Here is a 24,149-nt window from a genome sequence, read left to right on the forward strand (position 1 = left end):
GTTATACTTTATTTTTTTTTATTTTTTTTTTTATTTAAATTTTAATCAATTTGAAAAAGAATCGATTAAACAACATCCTCAAACACGCATATTGGACATCCCTTTTCTTGACATCGTATGTTGTAGGTACCGTACTTATTAACTCCATGCATCGTATATATTCGGTAATTTTCGGTACGGTTCGGAAAGTTCACCTGCGGCTATATTCAGACTGACCAAGTTACGTCGGTCGTATTGTAATGAGCGATTTAGTGGGCAACTTCATTCTGTTAATTTTGTGTCACGGTGCGCGCGCATCGTAAAATTTCACTCATCAATTTTTCATAACGGGCCTAAAGAAGTATAACTTCAATAATAATAATAATAATAATAAATATTATTTACTATATAAACTCTTAAATCACGACCTAGAATACTATTTACATATTTAACAAATTGGGAGATTATGCAGATGGTATCAACAATATAATATTAAAGTGGCAGGACCCCTTGTGAGTCCGCACGGATAGGTACCACCACCCTACCTATTTCTGCCGTGAAGCAGTAATGCGTTTCGGCTTGAAGGGTGGGGCAGCCGTTATAACGTATACTGAGACCTTAGAACTTATATCTCAAGGTGGGTGACGCATTTACGTTGTAGATGTCTATGGACTCCAGTAATCACTTAACACCAGGTGGGCTGTGAGCTTGTCCACCCATCTAAGCAATAAAAAAAAGAACCAGCAACCAATGTTTGTAAGGGCTGAAATAGATGTTTTTGCATAGATTTGTAGCTGCCAAAGTTACAGGTAATTTGAAAACCCTGTGTATAATCAAGGAATCGTATATTTCAGAAGAGAGCACCGCTCCATGTTGCAGTATCAATATCAATAAAAATATTTTTAAAATGAATAACCGACGCACGTTGAGAAATTGACTTTCCCTGTAAACGCATTCTGTGGAGTACCTTCGAGGCTTATTTAGTATTACCTTTAACACTGAACGTTGAATTCTTTCTAATTAAATTAGCAAATTTTTTGAAGCAGATCCCCAGCAGATTATACAAAACATTAATAGAAATTAGCATAGTGCGAAATATATGGATTTGAAAGTATCAAAACTAGCCACGTCACGTAGATTCTTCTAGTATGAAACAATACATCTGATTTTTTTATTTTATAATATGATGTCATACTCCCGAATATTAAATGTACGATGGAATGAAGCAGATTAGTCTGAAATAGATACATAACTCTTAATTCGAAAAAGTAAAAAAAGCCTCAATAAAAAGTCGGGTCTTCCGAGACTTCGACGGACTTCGCTTGGGATGAGGTCCAGGGAATATGTTAAAAATTTTGATAAATATTTCCATAAATTACATGGGTGAGAAAATAGTAAATTAAAAAATATTTCACTTAGCTACAGTTCCCGCGTTCCCGGTCAGTAATATGATCTGGCAAATTAACAAATTAATTGTTACAGTCTCAAATATTCAGTACTAGGATAATTTGGTCGTACTCTATTAATATTTTAGTTTTCCAAAACTGCAAAGTCCAAATCGTGGTAAATGATCAAACTTTCAAATTGATCAAGCCTTGGCAGGGGCCTACGTAATTTTATATTCCCTACGTTATTACATACTTTTTAACATCTATGGCGAATACATAATGCGCAAAACCCTAGATGGTGGCCTCACAGTTGGGGGCGCAAAGATCTCGAACTTACGATACGCTGATGATACCATATTAGTTGCGTCATCAAAAGGGGAAATGGAAGAGCTGCTTCGACGTCTGGTTATAGTTAGCGAGGTAATGGGGCTAAAGATCAACCAGTCCAAAACAAAGATCATGATCGTGGATAAATCCGGCACCCTTAACGAGAATAATATTCTTGGCCAATACGACATCGTCAAGACTTTCGTGTACCTCGGCTCGATTACTTCCAATAGAGGTGGGTCGGAAACCGAAATAAGGCGACGCATCGGAATGGCCAAATCCACTATGAGCCAGCTAAACAAAATATGGAGAGATCGGAACATACTCAAGAAGACGAAAGTGCAAATTGTTAAGACGCTCGTTTTTTTAAACTTTTTGTATGGGGCTGAGACCTGGATCTTGAAAGAGTCTGACAGGTGACGTATAGACGCGTTTGAGATGTGGTGCTCGCGGCGCATGTTGCGTATCCCTTGGACGGCTTTCCGGACGAACGCTTCCATCCTCAACGAGCTAAGAGTTGACCAGAGGCTATCCACCAAATTCCTATATAAAGTGCTCCAATATTTTGGTCCTACAGAAAGAAAACCTTTTGACAACCTGGAGAGACTCATAGTGACGGGTAAAGTGGATGAAAGACGATCCAGAGGTCGGAGCCGAAAAAGATGGAGTGACCAAGTATCCGAATGGCTGGACATGAGACTGAGCCGAGCACTTCACTGTGCTACTGACCGACAAAAGTGGCTACAAATTACAAAAAAACGTCACAGGCGGGCGCATCACGATGCTCAGCAATGAGCGATCGACTGAAGGAGGAGAGGAAGAGGACGTTATTATATATTCCCTACATTTGTAATATACAGTTTTATAATAAATTATTTGTTCTGGTAGATATATCTGGATTTTAAAAATGGTTATGGACGATTTCAATACATTTTATTTTTCTGTTCATTTTTTGCCCAATCGCCAAAAACATTTGTTTTTACATTTTTTAAACTATACTATCATTTCTTTTTTATTTCCTACCTAAGCTGATATCTTTTAGAGGATATTTCAGCGTAACCTTAACTAGTAGTTGAGCTCGCGGGGCTCAAACCTGACGACGTTGCTAACACGAACCCTAGCAAGAGCTGTGCTTCGCAGAATCTACCACCGGATCAGAAACGCGACCCACTGAGAAGATCCGACGAGAAACTCAATGGGCTGTCTGTGGGTTAATTTACTCGTCGAGCCCTTCGTCGCAAGCGACGGGTTCGACGGGTACGATGACCATTGCTTGAGGTAGATAAAAGCACTGTTAGTGGATCGGGAGGATCCGAAATGACGTGTTTTGGGCAACGTCGACTGTTTTCCATTCTGTCCGCAGGATCGGGAATGTAGTTACCGGTAGTTTTCCAATTACAGCACAAGAGCGCATTATGCGGCATAATGCTCAACTAAGCTTCAGCATAATTCGGCATTGTGCGTCACTGAGTCGCATTATGCTCTGTAATTGGAAAACTACCACCCGGCGCGGCGGCGGCCACGATGAGAGGGTTCTCGTGTCGCTACACTATCGATTGCACTTTGTTCAATTTGTCAACATTCATAGATTATACAACTTGACATTTGACTTACCTTGACATCATGAGACAGTTGAGTTTGTCAATTCTTTTCTCTTGTTGAGTTGGTGAAGTGAGAGAGAGGGTGTGATTCTGGTGTAGTGTCAGTAATGTGATAAGTAAATATAATTTTTAGTCTTAGAGATCCTTATCTCTATACTGCAATTTGCATTAGATATTAGAAAAAAACATGAAGATTTGGACATCAGAACACACATTCAAGTAAGTTAAGTGAACATTGGAAAACTTGATGACGCAACTAGCGATTTTGTACGTATAGCAATTTCTTATTATTTTTCGCCTTTTCCTTACAGCCATCCATGGGAAACAGTTGCTCAAGCAGCATGGCGAAAATATCCTAATCCTATGAATCCAGCCGTCATAGGGACAGATGTTGTGGAAAGAAAAGTTGTAGATGGTGTACTTCATACTCATAGATTAGTCAGTTCCAAATGGTTTTTTCCACGATGGGCCCAGGCGGTAAGTTACAGTTATTGATTTTTCTCATTATTGTAATACTCCATTTGCAGTGACTATTCTTAGTATTTAATTATAAATGTTCTAAAGCAGGTACTTTTTAAGCAGGTTTATTTGTACCAATAATAAAAAACCCATTTCTGCAAATTGACGTCTTTAAACTTATCTATCTAGCATGTGGAAAATTATGAACTTGCAGACACTAATGACCTTGGTAAATGGCAAGTCTACATATTTTATCTTGTTATCTTTCTTTTATCAGAATAAATTCAGAGATTATGAAAAACATTGACAACAAGCTAATGTATTATTTTTCAGCTAATTGGTACTGCAAAAATATGTTATGCTAGTGAGATATCAGAAGTAAACCCAATACAGCGACAGATGACTTTAAAAACAACAAACCTAACATTCTGTCATTACATTGCTGTTGATGAAACTGTACGGTATACTCCACATCCTTCAGATTCCTCAAAAACATTACTAAAACAAGAAGCTGTAGTCACTGTACAAGTAAGAACTAAATTTATTATTACAAGCAGATTTAGTGGTTAAGGACAAATGATAGCCAACATTATTGAAGATATTTAGACATGTTGCCAAATATTCTTGAAAACACTTTCCATTTTATTAATTCCACATTTAGCAACCTTCCTTATCTGATGGACTATCAACCAATTGCATCAAAAACTTGCTTGTAATAAAAGCAATTAATGTTTTTCCCCATTCTTTTAAAACAATGGGACTATTTAAAATTAAATTATTGTAACAATATAAATTGTATTTTTAAATTTTAGGGTGTGCCTCTCAGTAGTTACATGGAAGACCTTTTAACCAACAAAATTTCTCTAAATGCTGGCAAAGGAAGGCAAGCTATAGAATGGGTTATAGGGAAGTTCGACACTGAAATTAAGGAGCTTGCAAGTTCAGCCTGTAAAAGTACAGATGAATTATTATCACAAACAAAGAAGTCAATTGATGACATCACAACATCAGCAAGAAGATCAATGGATGATATCTCATCTAAAGCAAAAAGCACACTTGATGATATAGAAAAATTAACTAAAGCTAATGCCAACCAGAGGAGCTGAAAAGAGGAGTAATATGCATGCCTCTGCAATACATATATCGAAAACGGACTGCACTAATGACCTGCCATGTTCATTTGTGTCCTAGTTTATTCATCATTGACATGATTTATTTAATAACAATAAATGTAGTAGCATAATTTAGTGTCCTTAGTCTTTTTCTTTAATCAAGCAAGGGATTCATGGATGAAACCAATCCCATTTTTCAATGGTTCATGGTTCCATGGTTCCAATCTTAAAGCATTATGGCTGTATAGGCTTAATCAACTATTTATGATAATTACAAATAAAGAGGCATTGCTCTCTTATGTATAATAATGTAAATTAATGCCTCAACATAATAATTTGATAAATGTGAATTAGATAATTATTGTGTACTCTGTTGTGGAAATATCTAGCACAAAGGTTGGCAAATAATTTCAAGCGCGGTCAATGTAGCTACAAATGATTCAGTGACTGAGTCCAAAATAAAAATTGTATGGCCAAAAAGAAATACGATGAATAAAAACTGTATAGCAATCTGTGTTGATGTTTTTCACTATCTTCCCAAAATTGTATGAATGCTCCTAACAAATGAAAACAAAATCTGTCAAGAAAGAGAGAAGCTTTGAAGATACGTGTTTTATGTTAGACTTGAAGAACTCTTTTCATTGTTTTAAATTTGGAGACAACGTAACAAACTATTGATTTGATTGATAGATTTGACGAGGTCATTACAGGATAAAAAGCATTTATCTTAAAACCAGTGGTACTCATCCAAACAAGTTGGCTGACTAACTTTTAAGAACAGAGATCTCAGGATAAATGTCCTCTAGTCCTTTAAAATAAGAGGACAATAATTTGTGAAAGACGCTTTAAACTGCTTATTTAATGTTATGATGGGCTTTTACAGCAATAAATATTTGAGAGAATAATATGACTTGGTTTTCGTTGCCTTTATAAACAAGTATATGGTCCGCCAAATGAGTAGTCACTGTCACTCACGTCATCAATGAACAACCAAGACACTCCTCAAACCTAATTTGAAGAAATATCATAGTCCTCAAGAAACACTACGGGGTAGTTAATTTCAGCCGTGTATATATGTATGTGCAAAAAAGATATCCAAAAATACATTGTTTTTAGGTAGTATAGATAAACTCTGCTCTTGGGACTGGCATGCCTTGATAAAAGGAAATTATGGATCACCTTTAAGAATACCTCTTCGAACTTACAATACAAAACACAAAGAAAACAAGGTTCCTCAATAGACAGAAATACCAAACTATACTAACTATTATATCCATAAGACTTGCTATCCTCACAATCCCTATCATATTGGGTAGCTGAGAGCAGAATAATTCTCCCGTTTGTGTTCATGTCTTAGGAAACAATGGTTCACAAACAAACAAATGTTCAAGGAAGGAAAATTTATAAATCCAATACAAGGTACAATAAATACACTTAAAATGTAAAATTACTATCATTACCTAGATTGTAGAATGCTCACACGACAAAAAAAATTCTTTGTATGTCAGCACCACTCAACCATTGGTAATGGATAACCTCCTGTCAGCAATATATAAACAATCATATTTTTAGATAAAACTTGTTCTTAATTAAACTAGTGTTCAACAATTATTATTATTATTGTTTTCACTCAATGTGCAGGTTACTATTTAATGTCCATACGTTTAATTAATTTAATATCAGGTACTGGTGCCAGATGATGTCATATTGCCATTTGGTACACTTCCTGTTGCTGTTCTTGGAGTTGCCAAATGAGAAGCTTTCAGACGATCCAATTCGTTCACCCATGATCTGACATGTTCTAAACGATGCCAAGCCATTTGCAAAACCTTCTGTGAAGCATATCCAGAACCTTCATGTGGTTGTCCAGTTGAAACTTGAGTCAAGTAATTTATTTGTTCACTCAACTTTGATTCCACTTGACTGAGTGTTCTTAAAAACTGTGATGTGTTTGATTCAGCTTGTTTTTGACCAGATTTTTCTTTACTCAATTCAAGAAGTGCTTGAGCTAAAAATTGTGTAATGATAAGAACAAGGAATATATTTGAGGCAAACATAAACTTATACAGCAAATAAGTTTTAAGAAGCACTTATAAGAACCTATTTTAATTTTAACAATATTTTTCTATTTTATGGAAAGTATACTCTAAATGAGTAAGATTTTATATAATGACCTTTTAATTCTCTAAACAGTTTTATTATAATCTACATTTAAACGAAAAAGGGAGGTTTCTTTTACAATATTTTGTATTTAAAAAAACCATGGTAATGTAAAACGTTGTCTAAAAATATTTACCTGCACATTGTAGACAGGTGATAATATCCTTTTCTATTTCGTCTAGAACTTGAATCCTTTCCATCGGTGCAGCCATGATTTCTATTGTTATTTAATTATTCTTAGATATTTCCAGGTATAAGACTAAAGTGAACACTGATGCAAATTAAATTAAATTTCCTGTGTTTATACCTATTAAGCATAAAGTAAAATGGAATATTATGATTATTAAGCTACATACAATGGCTAATTGGCTACAATTGGCTAAAGCATATATATTTTTTTTTTTTTTTTTTTTTTCTTCAATATGGCGATCAAACTTCATTCGGAAGCTTATTTTAGCCAGAGTCGAGTCAGCCAAAGGCGACATAGTAACTTCATCTTGAGGTGTCGAGTTGCCATGATATTCCAGTGTAGAGGGATAGGAGCAGGGACTTTAGAAATAGGCGGTATAGGAGGAACTAGGGCAATATATACATATAGTAAAATATAGTAATGTAAAGAAGAAAAGATATTATAATAAAATATTATGGAAGGTTAGAAAAGAAATAAGAGCTTTAGTATATTTGAAATCAACAAAGGAAAGTATAGTGTAGGAGTCACAAGGGAGAGGAGCACGAAATTTTATAAGGAATTCATAAAGTGGTTTGGATTTGTATTTGACACATTCAAATAATGTATGTTCGATGTTTCCATTGGTATTGCAATGTTCACAAGCATCTGAGTCAACGACACCAATTCTCGATAAATGACTGGGTAAACTACAATGGCCAAATCTTAATCTCGATATGGTAGATGTTACTTTTTTTGGGAAATGAAACTTAGAAAACCAAGGTTTTAAATTAATTTTGATATGAAGACGACGATATCGTCCACCTTTTGATAAACAAGACTTTTCCCACTGGGAGTTCCAATCTTTTAAAAGATACTCCCGAGGCTTTTCTAGTAGGTCTTGAGTATACACTTTGTCAATATATGTATTACCCTGCCTTGCGGCCATAGCAGCTAAATCATCTACCAATTCATTTCCTTGGATGCCCGAATGGCCAGGAATCCATGCTAATGTGACTCGTAAATTTGAATCATGACATTCTTTTAATTTAAGTTTAACCTCAAGAGAAAGCGGACAAGGAGGTTTCTTTTTAAATGGATTTGATAAAAGAGACTGAAGAAAGCTCAATGAATCAGAAAATATATATGAATTCTCTATTTTATTGCAAATTATATATTTGACACATTCAAGGACAGCCATGCCTTCTCCAACAAAGTTTGAAGAAAGATGTGGATATTTATAAAGACGAAAATGACCTGACGAGAGTCTTAAGAAAGCAGCTCCTACGCTTTTTTCATCCGAGGAAACGGATTTAGACGCGTCAGTATAGAAATCTTCCGATTTAGGTTCTAAGTTTTTAATAAAGGAGGCTAATTTTGAGTTTGCCGAGCTTGATCCTTTTTGGATATCATCTATTGATAACTTGATATCGGGTACAAACATTAAAGTCTCGTAATCATATGAAAAAGTTGAGTGGCATTGAAATTTATGAATTGAACAACGTAGTTCTAAAAATCTTCTATAGCTAGAAACTAAGTAAGGGATTTTCCTGTTACGCCAGAAAGCATTTCGTCCATTAATAACTTCACAAAGATTTTGTAGTTTTAAAATTAAAGGGTGTCCATGATATTGTTGAATTTTAAATATAAATCTATCAGAAAGGTATTGTCTACGCAAAGATAGCGGCGGTTCAGAGCATTCTATTTGTAAAGCATTTATTGGAGTACTATTCATGGCTCCAATAACGATCCTGAGACTTTTATGTTGTAATAAATCTAATTTATGTAGAGGTTCTTTGTTTTCAAGACAAAAAGTTATGGAGCCAAAGTCTAATATACTACGTACCAAAGCATTATACATTAACCTAAGTACACCAGGATGAGACCCCCACCAAACGCCACTTACAGCTCTCATAATATTTATGTTTTTCTCACATTTTCTTACAATGTCGTTGATATGAGCGTTACCGTTCATACTAGAATCAAAAATGCGACCAAGAAATTTCGCCTCTTTAACCACTGGTATTCGTTCTCCATCAACAGAAATATTTACGGTGGGAACTTTTCTTTTCCGCGTAAAAACAACTATGAGACTTTTAGATTTAGATAACGAAAGATTTTGGGCAGAGAGCCAGGATGATAACTTGTTTTATGAATCGTTAAGAGTTTCCGCTGCTATTTTAATATCACGGTTAGCAGAGTAAACTAAGACATCATCTGCATATTGTAAGATGGAACAGGAAGGATCAACATTTAAATGGAGATCGAAAGTATAAATGTCATATAATAGAGGACTTAGAACAGAACCCTGAGGGATACCTTTCCAAACTTTTCTTATTTTGTCCTCAAAACCAGGTATATGTAAAGAAATAGTCCTTCCAGTATATAAATTAAAAATGAAATCAATAAATTTTAATGGTAATTTTAAATCCGACATTTTTTCTTTTAATTTAATTAAGTTTACATTATCATACGCGCTTTGAATATCTAAAAAGGCTCCCACAACCGATTCAGATTTCGAAAAAGACAAAAAAATGTCTGTTGCAAAAATGGCATGGCTATCGGACACACCTTTACCTCTTCTGAACCCATATTGAGAGCAAGGCAAAAGATTGTTATGTTCTACGTACCACTCAAATCTTTGTTTAATTAAATGTTCTGCTAATTTTACCAAAACAGATGATAACGCTACAGGTCTATAAGATAAAGGATTATTTGAATCTTTGTTAGGCTTTAATATAGGTATTATAATTTGATGTTTCCAGGAAGAAGGTATTATACCAGTGTCTATTATAGAATTAATTAAATTCAGTAAATATGATAGGGTTATAGGTTTTGAATTAATTAAGAAAGAGTAAGGAATACCATCACATCCTGGAGTGGAGTCTGATAACCGGTTCAATACTAATTGAAGTTCCGGCAAAGAAAATGAACACGCTAAGTTATTATTAATATTAGAGTTATCTGATATATAAGAGTATGTATAAGGCAATTGGTCAAACTTAGGAACCATAGTGGGTGCGATATTGTCCAAAAAAGGATTAATCCATTCTTGCGATGTATAATTTCTAGATGGGGCTATAAAAGAAGATCTAAACATTCTTATATTTTTCCAGATTAGGGAGGATGGCGAATCAGGCGAAAGCTTGGAACAAAATCTTTTCCATCCCTCTTTTTTCTTTTTCCGAAGAAGCCTTTTAGTGGCCGCTTCAACATTTTTATAAAATAAATAACTATGCATGGTCAAACATTGCTTATTAAGTTTTTCTGCATCATTTCTTTTATTGACAGCTTCTGTACATTCTTTGTCCCACCATGGGGGAGAAGATATTTTCTTATGGGCAACATTCTTTTTGGGGATATGTTTATCTGCAGCTGCTAAGTATGCCGTAATAAGGTTATCATACGCCTTGTTTATGTTGTTATAATCATCAAGAGTAGATAAACTTGGAAGGGACATAATTTTCGATTCGACTTCTTGACTAAACAGTTCCCAATCATAGTTATTTAATCTGAACTTAAATAACGGCGGTAGTGGATTAAAAGTGCCTGTTTTACCAGAGGGCAAGGAAATTAATAAGGGATAATGATCACTGCCACAGGACAGCGTTAAACATTCCCAGTTTAACAGTGAAGACAAACTGGCTGAACTAAGTGTAATATCAACATAACTTGGGGCTTGACCCGGAACTGGGCGACGAGTGGGGGACCCATCATTCAGAACACAAAGATTATGATCATTTATTATCTCCATTAAGCCATTTCCCATGCCATCATCGTTGGGTGCTCCCCATAAGAAGTGGTGAGCGTTGAAATCCCCTAGAACTACTATTGGTTTGGGTAATGATTGAATGATTTTGTCTAGTATAGGCAGAACAGATAAATCCTTTTCTGAAATGTACACAGATAGATATGTTACCTCACCTACTCGGGCAGCCACTGCTTGTAAAATATCCGAGTTAAAAGCTGGGATTGGCAAAGAAGAAAATCTGTGATTATTACGAATTAAAAGGGCTGTGCCACCATACCCATCATGTCTATCATGTCTGAGAATATTAAAACCGGCCATACGGAAATTGGAACCTGGAACTAACCAAGTTTCTGATATGGCTAGTAAAAAAATATTATGTGAATTAATTAAAGATATAATTTCATGTTTTTTAGGAACTATACTTTTACAGTTCCACTGGAGGACTCTGTCCATATTTAAAAATATTGAAAATTGATAGTGAAATATTATTTATAAGTGAAAGAGCAACGTGTTCTGGTAGTTCTGAATTAGCAATAATATTTATAAGTGTGGATAACAATTTATTTAGTGTGTCAGAAGATGGCAACTGTGTATCCTTTTCTTTGTTGGATTGCAAAGCGGAACCTAGTTTACCTTGAGACTCATCAAATGAAATGCTGCGGATCAATGATTTATATTCTGATTTGTCATAACCCTTATTTAAAATAGATGCCTGTTTAGGCTTCTTTATAACAGTTTTTTTGTAAGAGACAGAATTTGAACTATCTACATCATTTAAACTTTGGGCAGATAGTGGAATAGATGATGTTATTTGTGAATATGATTTCTTTACAATAGGAAACAATTTAGAGGCTTCTTGGTATGATATGAGGTTTTGAGACATATGTTTTTTAATATTTGTTTGTCTACTAAACTCAGGGCAAGATTTGTTTGTAGCCATATGTTCACCTCTACAGTTAACACAAGAAAAAGTCTCAGTATTACAAGCCAGTCCGCTGTGCTCTCCACCACATTTATTACATCTAGGTTTGCTCCTGCATTGAACACGAGTGTGTCCAAAGCGACAACAATTGAAACATTGTACCGTTGGATAAATATACTGTTCAACTGGAATACTTGAAAAAAAGGAATACACTCTAGAGGGAAGAGACTGTCCGTCAAAAGTCAAGACCACAGTTTGAGTAGGAATCCATGAAGTTCCATCTGAGTTGACAGACTTCCTGTTTAATCTACGGGATTTGATAATTTGTCCATAGCCTTCTGGGATTTGCAGATTATCTACAATGTCCTCATGAGTCCACTCCTGAGGGATACCCTTTATCAAACCCATTTTACATATATTATATGTAGGAATCACTACATTATACAATGGATTCATAGACATGTTGGATATGAAAATATTGGCATCACTATGTGTTTTAAAAGTTATTGCCAGGCGATTACGACCTACTCGTTTAATTCCATCCTGTAATATATTACCAAGATTGCTTTTCTTTAGAAAATTTCCAAATTTAAGTGGGTGCAGTGATGTAGTACTATTAGAATCTGAGATTAAAGTAACATGGACCATATATGGGCCAGGATCCTGTTCAGTGTATTTTTTTCTGTAAACAGAGTCGGCCATTGGGGTCTCAGATGGTGTCATAGAAGGACTCGCTGAAGTAGGCTCTGGTGAGGTCTGTACAATTTGGCGAGGAGGCACTATAAGCTTATTTACGTTATTTGCAAGATTTCCCGCCAAAGCCTGCTGCAGCGGGCGCAACGAAAGTTGTTTGTCCGAGATCTTTGGTTTAAAAGAATTAACAAGTTGTTTCTTTTTTTGGGATTTCTTCGATTTAACGTTGACAAATTCAGATACATTGGAAAGGTCGAACTCATCACAGAAAAATATTGGTTGGCTAAACCTTGAGTTAGTCGTATCAGTTGTCTCCTCAGTAATATTCGGATCCGGGGGATCCGTTCCCGCCTCCAACTCCATACTATCTACGCTAAAGTACTAAAATATACAATTATAAACTAAACATATATACAGTTATAAACTAAAATATGCTACAATATCTACAGAATATCAAATTAAATTAATTAAAAAGGATATGAATTTTTTTATTGGCCCTCTTCTCAAGTTCCGTCCCAAATTTTTTGAAGGTTCCCGCCTCTCTCCTCAAAGCATATATATATTTAGTACCATGACATGGGGTAAATTGGGATTCTGGGGTAAATTGGGACAAACCTGCGGAAGATTCTCAAAGTACTTGTAGCACGGAATCTACCTAATTTTCTTTAAGGTAATATTTATCAATGTATAGAAGAAAAACCAAGCTAACTATGGAAGTACTAAACATGAGTTTAGTTGGTCCCAAAAATTTGTCAAATTAAATTTAAAATAGTGGTTGAAAAGAGCGTTTTAAAACAGCTTAAAGAACTTTTAAAAAAAGTAATATTATCGTTGTTTTTTCAATAAGATCACAGTTTATATAAGTTTTTAATACACCTGGAAATACCACAACAAACGGTAAGTTGCAATATTCTTATTTTAAATACAATATTTCGACAAAATAAAAAATGTATATTTTTTCCTTTCTTTTTGGGGAAAATTGGGACGTATGTAGGGTAATTTGGAACGAGACTGGATAAATTAGGGACGAGAAAACACAAAATTGGAACGCCAAGAGACAAAATAGGGATGGCTTGTTAGGGTTGTCACTGATATCTTATAATAGATTTTTTAGCCTATACTATCACTTAATTGCGTGATGTAAAGAAGGTTATTGTGTTTATCAGTTAGTTTATGTAAGTATTATAGGTAAAAGAAAAGTATATATATAATTACTTTTTTTCGCGACATTTACCTTGTAATATCTGCCTGGTCGTATGTTCTTTATAGCAATAAAAAAAATTAAAAGTTAAAAGAACTCAAACGAATCAGAACTTTTGTTATTTCAGAATCTATTCACGCGTCGAATCATGATTTTGTTAACATTCACAACGAACACACACAAATAAAAATAGGCCTCAGATTTTAAATGTAACATTAATTAAAAATCCGAGATATCCAATTATGAGTGAGTGAATTAATTGAGTTTAGTTATTTAGCTTAGAAAGAATATCTTTTATTTTTGTTATTATTGGCAGTAATCAGATAAAGCTGTTTTTTTATCTTATTCACCTGATATCTTACTCTTACTCAAAGATCATTTTGAAAATGTTGATTAAATAAAATTGTATTAATGCATTTCCAGTCCTTTTGTTTTCTATTTTTTATTCTATTTTATGATTTTGTTTCAGAGTTGTGATTTTTAAGGAAATTAAATAATAATTTTCTAAAATATAACATGCACATACTTTTTTTGATCATTGTATTGTTGATTATCATTCACGTCACATCGCTTCGGAATAGAAACCAGCTTAATTTACACTATGTTGTGTATTGTGCTTAAATTATGGATTGTATTCATCATTTCGGTCCATATAAATAATTATATGGCACCTACCTATATATCGCAGTACTGCGAGTTGACAACCCTTACAAATATCCCAATTTAACCCTTAACCGTGTCAATTTACCCCGGACGCTGGGTAAATTGGGACGGCCATTATTTTACCGATTATTTCTTTAAAATGAATAATTAAAATAATGTAACGGTTTTTATCACCTAGGTACGTTCAAGACTCAACTTATTTCTTTGGTTAAGCAGTGACTATTTAATTGGAACTATTTTAAAATTCAATCTAAAGGTCGATTTTGTCCCTATTTACCCCATTGTACGGTAATATTTAATCTATAGGATTTTTCGGAATCCTCCATTAGAAAGGCAAAGGTAACATAGCCTATACAATCAAGTTTGTAATAAAAGTGGTCATTTGTATGAAAAGAACAACCGGTAGACATAATACAATTAAGATTTTCCGCAATCAGTAACTAAATCCTTTGAAATAAAGTGACTTCAGACTTGACACGGTCTCTGGGGTTCTCGAAACAGTCCAATGAACTTTCAGAAAATGTTCACCATGAACTATTGTATTTCATTTAATTTCATTCCATTTGATACAAATTCAGATATATATTAATATCATTGCATTCTTCAGTGGCCACGCCATCATTGATGAGATTGGTAATTAACGTAATACTTAAATGTATGTTATTACCACCTACGTCAAAATGATGTGATGCCTTCAAACAAGAACTAATTTAACAATTATCGAAATTAAAGCAACGCCTTTTGACTAACGAGAAATATGAGATATTACCACTAACTTTCTCTTAGCTAAGCTTATTGCACACAAAATGACGTTCGCACATGTTTCTTCTGCTTAGACCAATTTCGGGATCACAATCGGGAAATGTTATGCACTGCAACCAGTAGTTAAATATATAAAAGTTGGGGTGAAGCAAAATTTTTTCAATCACATTAGGAAGAGATTTGAAATTTTATCTGGCATTTATTAAACCTATTTTAGATTGATCTGTTTTCACCTAGCATTTTTTTGTGTTATGTGTACATTGGAATTATTTGGAATTTAATATATACTTTTTTTTGTTTGTTATAACATTTAGGGTTTTGTAGAAAAAATCGTTGATTTTGTTGAAATAAGCCTTTCTAGTACAGGATCCCTGGTACACTTTTCATCATTTATTACTAATAAATATATTTAATTCGTCAAAACAACATATTTCTTCCTTGCTACCCCAAGTAAGCTACCATTTACCAACGTTACTGTGAGGAAAAAAGTTGGGCGTCTAGTCAAAAGGAAGCTACTTACGAAAAATCAGCTTGTTAGTAATAAATGATGAAAAGTGTACCAGGGGTCCTGTACTACTCATAGAAAATACTGAGGAAAGTTTTGTTTATGTCGAACTGTGGAGTCATACAAGTAGGTTGCAGTTGGACTTAAATTCTGGATGAATATGAAAGGACCGCGGACTGGTACCGTTGTGAATCTCTGTTTAGATTCTGTACGTTTCCCACACTGAAGTATGAAACCAGTTCTCCAACATATTTTCTAAGTACTTGTAGTGGTCACACAAAAATTACTTGGAAAAATTCGGACTTTTTGGCGGGAACGCGAGGAGTGAAGTGGTGTGATTTGTTTAATTTTGTCTATTTAGTGTTTCTTCAGGTTTAAATGGGTAATAACGGTGGTTTATTAACTGTTTAATATCTGTGAAAGTGCACATATGTGAGAAGCTGAAACAAAGTCGCTGGACGTAACTTCTCGGGATTCTCCAAAAAGTCCACTGAAAAAATCTCAGTAAATTACCATCATTTTACTGAGATTATTTTAATAGTAATTAATATACCATTTTACTTAGATTTACTGAGATTATATTTCATCCCATATCACCTCATCTCACTACGTTTTATTTCATCCCAGTTGATTAATGTGTCAAATTAATCATCTGCATTTCATTTCATTTCACTCCATATTATCATTTTTCATAAAAATAAGAATGTAAATTAAAATAAGACATGACCTAAAGGTCTTAGTTGCCAGGTCATAACATCCCTTAAAAAAAAGGAAAAATTCTGACTAAAATCCTGTGTTGCCAACTGAGTAGAATTTCCACTAATCTGGTGGCTTAGACACCTCTTAGCGGTCAAATTCTGATTTTAGTGGCTAGTGGTGTTGTCTATTGTCTTTTATTGCTTCAGTCAGTAGTGAAGTACGAAACTCAACCAACAGCACAATTTACATATTAATTCAGAAATCTCGAATTCATTGTTAAAGAAACTGACTGAATAAGACTAACTGACATAAGACTGATTCAGTCGTTCCTCTTCGAGGTAAGCTGCTTACATAGAACTATACAAATTTATTAATGACGATCATGAGCCATTAATACATTATACAATCTTCTCAAACTAAATAGTAGTCTATAGAGTCCACAGTTGCACGCATTTACACACAATGGTTTGTGCTGAAAACACACCTCAATATTGTCAAATTAAGAAAAATATGTTACAAAGCAGAATGGCTGCAAGGAGTGTATTCAGATGACGTCAATTATGCTTACATTGTATCCAATTCCCACAGATGTTAACAGAGTTAATAAATTATTTGAATCAAAAGAAACAGATCATTCAAAACTATATGATGAATTGACAAATTTGATTGATACACTAATTGACAAACTAATGTAGCCTACCCAGAAAGTAGATATTTTTTACACAAAATATTCAAGATTTTGTGACAATAAATGTTAATGGTACAGATTCAAATCTCATGTGTTAACTCAAAGAGAGCCGAGATTTAATGAATTAGCGAATTTTGTGATTAGTCTCTTAATACTATCTCATTCTAATACCGATGTTGAGAGACTATTTAGCAGTATGACTATAATAAAAAACAAACGGAGGAATAGAATGAAGTTAAATTTTTTAACTGCTACATTGAGAGTGCGCTGTTGTTTGAGATTGGAACGAAAATGCTGCAATAGTTATAAAATTCAAATAGCCGTTGTAAATCACAATGGTACTAAAGAGTCATATAAATCTGCATGGCAATAATGGTGTAGACAAAAATGATTCCTCTGAAGAAGACGACTTAACTTAGAATTAGTCGTTATTGAATAATTTTCATGTTGATTTACCTAGAAAAGGTAGTTTTTTTTTTAAGGCCCTTGTAAGCAGACGAGCATACGGCCCACCTGATGGTGAGTGGTTACCGTTGTTAGAACTGGCCTTCTTACTATATCTGTGTAACCATCATAAGTTTATTAAGAAGAATAGTTGTTGCCTAGCAACAATTAGTTAGTCGTATAATTTTATGTAAAGAATAAAAATGTGCTCAATTTTTGTAATAATAAAAGAAAGTAATAATTCCTAAATTTATTTTCTTTCCTTATACTTTATTTTAGTGTAAAATTTAGCGAGTTTGAATGTAGTACTTTTAGTGGTGTTCTGGTGGATTTCAAGGTTGAATACGGTGGAAAGCTGGTATAACTGTTGGCAACACTGCTAAAATCATGTTGAGTCGTCCATTTTAGTTGCGACTGTCTTCCAGCATGGTGAGTTGGAGCCTTAATAATCACTATTAATCTTTAACATCATTGCTTGAATCTTTGGATTCGCAGTTTGAAATTAGAGAAAACATAATTTTTAAAAAAAAGTGACGATTTGTTTTAAGTCACTTTCTTCTATAACTCTTAATTACAAGCCACATGATGATCACTAGTTCATTATATAAACGGTTAGAACCTGAAATTTAATGAAGATTAATACTAGGGCGGACTGATGGCACCTTTTACGCATGTTACGGCGCTAAATACGTGGTATTTCTGTTCTTACGTTGTCTATCTTTTTCCAGTCGCACAGAAAATTTTCAGCACCCCGTCATGGGTCTATGGGATTCTATCCCAAAAAGAGGTCCCGTCGTCATCGTGGTAAGGTCAAGGCGTTCCCGAAAGACGACCCTAGCAAACCTGTTCATTTGACTGCTTTTATCGGTTATAAGGCCGGTATGACCCACGTGGTTAGAGAACCTGACCGTCCCGGTTCAAGTAAGTGTCTTATGTTTGATATTGATAGATTGATTTTCCATTAAGCCGTAGTGTTCTATACTAAGTTGTTTATTTGTTTGTTAGAAATCAACAAGAAAGAGATCGTGGAGGCTGTCACCATCATCGAGACTCCTCCGATGGTTTGTGTCGGTGTTGTTGGATACATTGAGACCCCTCATGGACTACGCGCTCTGTTGACTGTCTGGGCGGAGCATATGTCTGAAGACTGTCGACGTCGCTTCTACAAAAACTGGTACGTTTGGTATTGGAACATACTTCACATTATTTTCTTTTAAACTGAAATCTTTATCTAAAAGTAATTGAGTAATTATCAATTTAATCTGTAATTTAAATTGTTGGAAAAATTATATTAATTGTAAAGGTTTAAGTAATTCTAAAGTTTCCCAAAATTTTTAATAATTTAATCTACAGCTCTCCTCTCGAAAGATGAGAGCTTTATTAATATGCCTAGAGTATGTTACTTTGTGCATATAGTTACCAAGTAGTCTCCGCTCCACGATGAGACTACTGGGTTTCTCTTACAGCATGGGGTTTGATTTAATTAATCAGGTACAAATGCAAGAAGAAGGCTTTCACTAAAGCCAGTAAGAAATGGCAGGATGAGCTTGGACGCAAATCAATAGAAAAAGATTTCAAGAAGATGATCCGCTACTGTAGTGTTGTAAGAGTCATTGCCCACACTCAAATGAAGCTGTTAAAACAGCGACAAAAGAAGGCTCACATTATGGAAATCCAACTTAACGGTGGTACCATCGAGGACAAAGTGAAATGGGCCAGAGAACATCTGGAGAAACCTATCCCTGTCGATTCTGTGTTTGCCCAAGATGAAATGATTGACTGCATTGGTGTCACCAAGGGCAAAGGATACAAAGGTTAGTTGTGTTAATGTAAACTTGTGTATATTATAGTGTCTAAAGAGATTATTAACACATACTTTCTAAATACTAGGTGTCACTTCTCGTTGGCACACAAAGAAGCTACCCCGTAAGACACACAAGGGTCTTAGGAAAGTTGCCTGCATTGGAGCTTGGCATCCTTCTAGGGTGTCGTTCACTGTAGCTCGTGCTGGTCAGAAAGGTTATCATCACCGTACTGAAATGAACAAGAAAATCTATCGTATTGGACAAGGTAAATAACTTTTGACATAACAATTATATGAAATTAAATATATCTTGATATTATTGATTTATGAAAATTGATGTTTTTTATCTTAGGAATCCACAAAAAGGATGGCAAAGTTATTAAAAACAATGCATCTACTGAGTATGACCTGTCTGAGAAATCCATTACACCGATGGGAGGTTTCCCCCATTATGGTGAAGTAAACAACGACTTTGTGATGATCAAGGGTTGCTGCATGGGACCTAAAAAGCGTATCATTACTCTTAGAAAGGTTAGTTTGTGTCCCTTTAATTCGGGAGATGTGCAAATTTGGTGTAAAAAAAGAAATGAATAAATAAGTGTTTTTTTAAGCTCAGCTCCGCTTAACTGTCAGTTGAATTTGTCTTAAATTTGAATTGTTCATCTATTTGTTCCATGATATACTTATTTAACCTTGCTATAATATAAATTTTAGAAATGTGTGCCATGCTATATTAAAATCATGTCCTCAAGATGGAAGATTTTATGATACACCATAGGCTCATTTGAATTTTATGGCTTTTTATAGGATCTAAAATTCTAATTTTTTAGTGAAATCTATACTAATTATAAATCTAGTGGTTTTTACGATGTTCCGTTATAACTACTGAACCATGCTTCTGATTGATTTGAAATGTAGAAAATACATGTACTTAATGGATAGGCTAATATTTATATGAGTGTTGGACTACCTACACCAGTTGCGGGGGTGTTAATGATGAGAATTTTTGTGGGGGTGAGAAATAAGTGTTGTTAATTTTAAATGGGTACAGCTAGTAAATAATAAAAATAGGCCGCGTCTTGGCTCTGCCCCTGGCATTGCTAAAATGTCCATCAGCGACGGTAACCGCTTACCGCCACGTGGGCCATATGCTAGTAGTCTGCCTGCTCGGGCAATAAAAAGAAGTACATTTTTTCTTCATGAACAGACATCTATCTAACTTTAAGGTCCAAATTAAATTTAATATGAATATTGCAACTTAATTAAATTATTATTGACTTTAAACTTAAAAAAGGCTATTTACTTTTTCACTTGACTTTCCAAAATGTTAAAAATAAATCAAGCAAGAACTTACTTCATTTACAAAAAACAAACAAGTATCATTGTGGTGCTTCTGAATATCAAATGAGATTTTAGGGTAGCAATAAAGTTAGGGACATAAACATAATCTAAATGATTTATACATAGTAGATTAGCATGCTATACATCCACCTCTGACACCATTTTCAGAACTTTCAGTTTTGTTATATTTGTAAAAACAATTGATATATTGATTTCAGTCTCTGCGTGTGCATACAAAGAGGGCTGCACTAGAAAAGATCAACCTCAAATTCATTGACACCTCGTCCAAGTTCGGTCATGGTCGATTCCAAACGCCGGCTGACAAGGCTGCATTCATGGGTACACTCAAGAAGGATCGTATTCGCGAAGAAGCTGCGGCTACCACAACCCCAGCGGCTGCTGCGCAGCCTTAAGTGTCGTCCGTGAAAATAAACATTTGACAATGCAAAATACTTTTTATTTCAATCATTTGTTTGAAAGAAGTTTAACTTATAGTTAAACTTTTTATACTTTACCCATCTATAATATTCTGGGGAAATTACATAAAATATAGTATATATAGTATCTACATCGATTATAGAGGGAAAATAAAACACCTGAAACGAATTCTAAATATCCCCTAATTCATCTAATCTATATATCTTGCACACGTAGTGAATTTATCACGATACTTAAACGTAAACCATATTTAAGATGTATTTTGAGCTAATACGTGCAGGATTTTTGGCCACATGAACAGAAAACTTAAAGCTGTTCTGAGAAGTAAGGAATGGCCAGATGAATCTTAGGTACCACTTTCAGCGTTCGGCCCTGGGATCCATTAATGATCAGCTTCAGGGATAATTTTTGTCAGCAGGGGTTATTAGCAGCATATTAAAGAATTAAATTTTACTTCCTCACACTTGTTTACGAATGTCGGGTTGACATTGGCTGTGTTAGAAGTGAACTAAACAAAATAAGAGCTCACATTTCAAGTGAGCTGTTATTTGAAGAGACTGATTTTCTGCACCGACCCGAAATCTATTTACTATTGTTGAACAATCGCGGTTCGCGCGCTTTGATGTCCGTTAAAAAATCGACACAGCTTGGAAAACCGCGAATGTAGCGAAAACTGCTCATTTGCAAATGTCCTACACTTGTGGGTTTGCGTATTCGTGCGAATGTGAGTGTCCGGTATTACAACCAATCTTTCTTTTGAACTTATACTATCGTAGGATAGGATCGTAGGATATGTAATATTTATATATTAGACTATCGTAGGATAATATCCTGCTTTTGAATAAACGGTGTCACAAGGTTTATTATTAGGTCAAACGATCTCGAATCCATTTATAGATAATTTCTAAAGTTGCTGGTTCTAAATCAATCATAATGTTAATATTTGCAATCTTTCCGCGGAGCAATAAATATTTCTTCACCCATATTCTTCTTTTCTTTTTTTCACTTGAACCGACAGCGACGGCTACGCCAAGTTTTTTTTTGTCTAGAGTCTAGACAATACTGGAGCCATCCTCTTACACACGACACGTCCAACTTCGTCGCGCTTAAACTGACAAGTGATTCAGTAACTGAATTTGGAACAGTGTAATCAGAAGATTCTAAATTTGCTTCTGAATTCAGTCGACTAAGTTTATTATTAATTTCTTCGTCTAGATCACTTAGCTCAGTATACACATATCACTCACTTTGTATTGGAATATTTACAATGGTCAGTTCAGTTTATAACTGTCGGGGCCTATATATACACTTACTAATACACAATATAGTTTACCTATTTACACTGTTTTATGATTAAACATTGAATATTTACAACATGCAGCTTACCATAGAACTAAACACTTTTTTTTAATATAGCGTCGCATTGTGGACTAGCTCACAGCCCACCTGGTGTTAAGTGGTTACTGGAGCCCATAGACATCCACACACCCACCTTGAGAATAAGTTCTAAGGTCTCAAGTAAAGTTGCAACGGCTGCCCCACCCTTCAAACCGAAACGCATTACTGCTTCACGGCAGAACAGAGTGGTGGTACCCACCCGCGCGGACTCACAAGAGGTCCTACCACCAGTAATTACGCAAATTATAATTTTGCGGGTTTCATTTTTTATTACACGATGTTATTCCTTCACCGTGGAAGTCAATCGTGAACATTTGTTGAGTACGTATTTCATTAGAAAAATTGGTACCTGCCTGAGATTCGAACCAAGGGCGGATCCAGCTTTGGCGTCAGGAGGGGGTCACATAGTCAAATTTCGATGCGTTCGTTCCCAAACGTTTGCCATTATACAAAGTTATTATATTATATTAAATTAATTAAATATTGAAGGTATGTAGTTACATAAAATCTGTATGGTTACAAAATATATAAATAAAATCATTATATTCAATTAGTGGTCCACCTAAGTCCTGGAACCAGCTCAGGGGGTGGTCATGACCCCCCCCCCCCCTGGATCCGCCATTGATTCGAACACCGGTGCATCGCTCAACACAAATGCATCGGACGTCATAACCATTAGGCCACGACGACTTCAGTTATTATTCAAACTTGTTTAATGCAAACTTATTTCGGAAACGTCGTTTCAGCACGATTCAGGTATCTTGAGTTCGTACTCGCCCGCCTCTATCCGATGATTTACAAGCAAAGTAAATTGTCCCTTCGTAATAAAGTGACACTACAAAACTTGCATACGCCCAGTCATGACTTATGCAAGGGTAGTGTTTGCTCACGCGGTCCGCACTAATTTCAAACCCTTTCAAATCATCCAAATCTCGTTTTTGCAGAATAGCCGTCGGAGCACCGTTGTTCGTCGGGAATGTGGATCTCCACGATGGCATGGGGATTGACTACATTAGTAAGTATTTTCAGTCAGCATCAGCGCGTCATTTTGAGAAAGCGGCACGACACGAAAACCCTCTTCTCGTGGCCGCCGATAACTACATACCCGACTCTACGGGCTAAAACAGTCGACATAGCCCAAAGCTCGTCATTTCGGATCCTCCTGATCCACTAACGTGTAACGCGTTTCCGATCCGGTGGTAGATTCTGCGAAGCACTGCTTTTGCTAGAGACCCGTGAGCTCACCTACTAGCTAGGTTTATGCTGGCAAAGCCCTCTAAGGCTACCACCGGCTTAGGTAGGAGAATTAAAAAAAAACGCACCTACTTGTTATGGCGAATCTGCAAAGGCCAGCAGTTAAACCATATATAATATTACTCTATGAGTTAACCTTCCATCCTGAAATAAGGAATACGGATAGTCCAGCTGCCGGACTTCTTAAATGTTGCTGCTCTTTAAAGGGAAATAAATGATTACAAGTTTTTTTTCTGTTTTGACAAGCCATGTACGATCACCCTGATTATGAAAACGATTGTATTTTTTACTCACGCATTTTTAACGTAATTAGGGCATCTGGGGGTTTAGTTAGTCCTCCAAAGAAGTATAATAACTGAGGCAGCTGATTCGCAAATACATCTACTACCTAGTC

The 24,149-nt window shown here is 35.2% G+C and overlaps 3 protein-coding genes across 3 annotated transcripts; 2 read left to right on the top strand and 1 right to left on the bottom strand.

Annotated features, from left to right (window-relative positions):
* Nucleotides 1–3,418: 3,418 nt before the first annotated feature.
* Nucleotides 3,419–5,376, top strand: slmo (slowmo). The gene is given in 4 exon segments (NM_001043629.1): nucleotides 3,419–3,514; nucleotides 3,607–3,772; nucleotides 4,088–4,282; nucleotides 4,567–5,376. Coding segments are annotated over 4 exon segments (687 nt in total). The 5' UTR covers nucleotides 3,419–3,482; the 3' UTR covers nucleotides 4,861–5,376.
* An 875-nt stretch (nucleotides 5,377–6,251) lies between these two features.
* LOC101742738 (mediator of RNA polymerase II transcription subunit 11) lies at nucleotides 6,252–8,132 on the bottom strand. The gene is made up of 2 exons (XM_004926965.4): nucleotides 7,163–8,132; nucleotides 6,252–6,874 (listed from the first exon to the last, which is right to left on the bottom strand). Exons 1-2 carry the CDS (start codon nucleotides 7,236–7,238, stop codon nucleotides 6,546–6,548), a joined length of 405 nt encoding a protein of 134 aa, XP_004927022.1. The 5' UTR covers nucleotides 7,239–8,132; the 3' UTR covers nucleotides 6,252–6,545.
* Nucleotides 8,133–18,248: 10,116 nt separating this feature from the next.
* Nucleotides 18,249–21,115, top strand: RpL3 (ribosomal protein L3; the record flags this gene model as incomplete). Its single annotated transcript, NM_001043661.1, is given in 6 exon segments — nucleotides 18,249–18,441; nucleotides 18,526–18,694; nucleotides 19,012–19,334; nucleotides 19,411–19,590; nucleotides 19,677–19,855; nucleotides 20,884–21,115. Coding segments are annotated over 6 exon segments (1,239 nt in total), but the record flags the coding sequence as incomplete, so codon positions are not given.
* Nucleotides 21,116–24,149: the final 3,034 nt, after the last annotated feature.

This window comes from Bombyx mori, chromosome 4 (genome assembly GCF_030269925.1).
Source record: "Bombyx mori chromosome 4, ASM3026992v2".
NCBI lineage: Eukaryota > Metazoa > Arthropoda > Insecta > Lepidoptera > Bombycidae > Bombyx > Bombyx mori.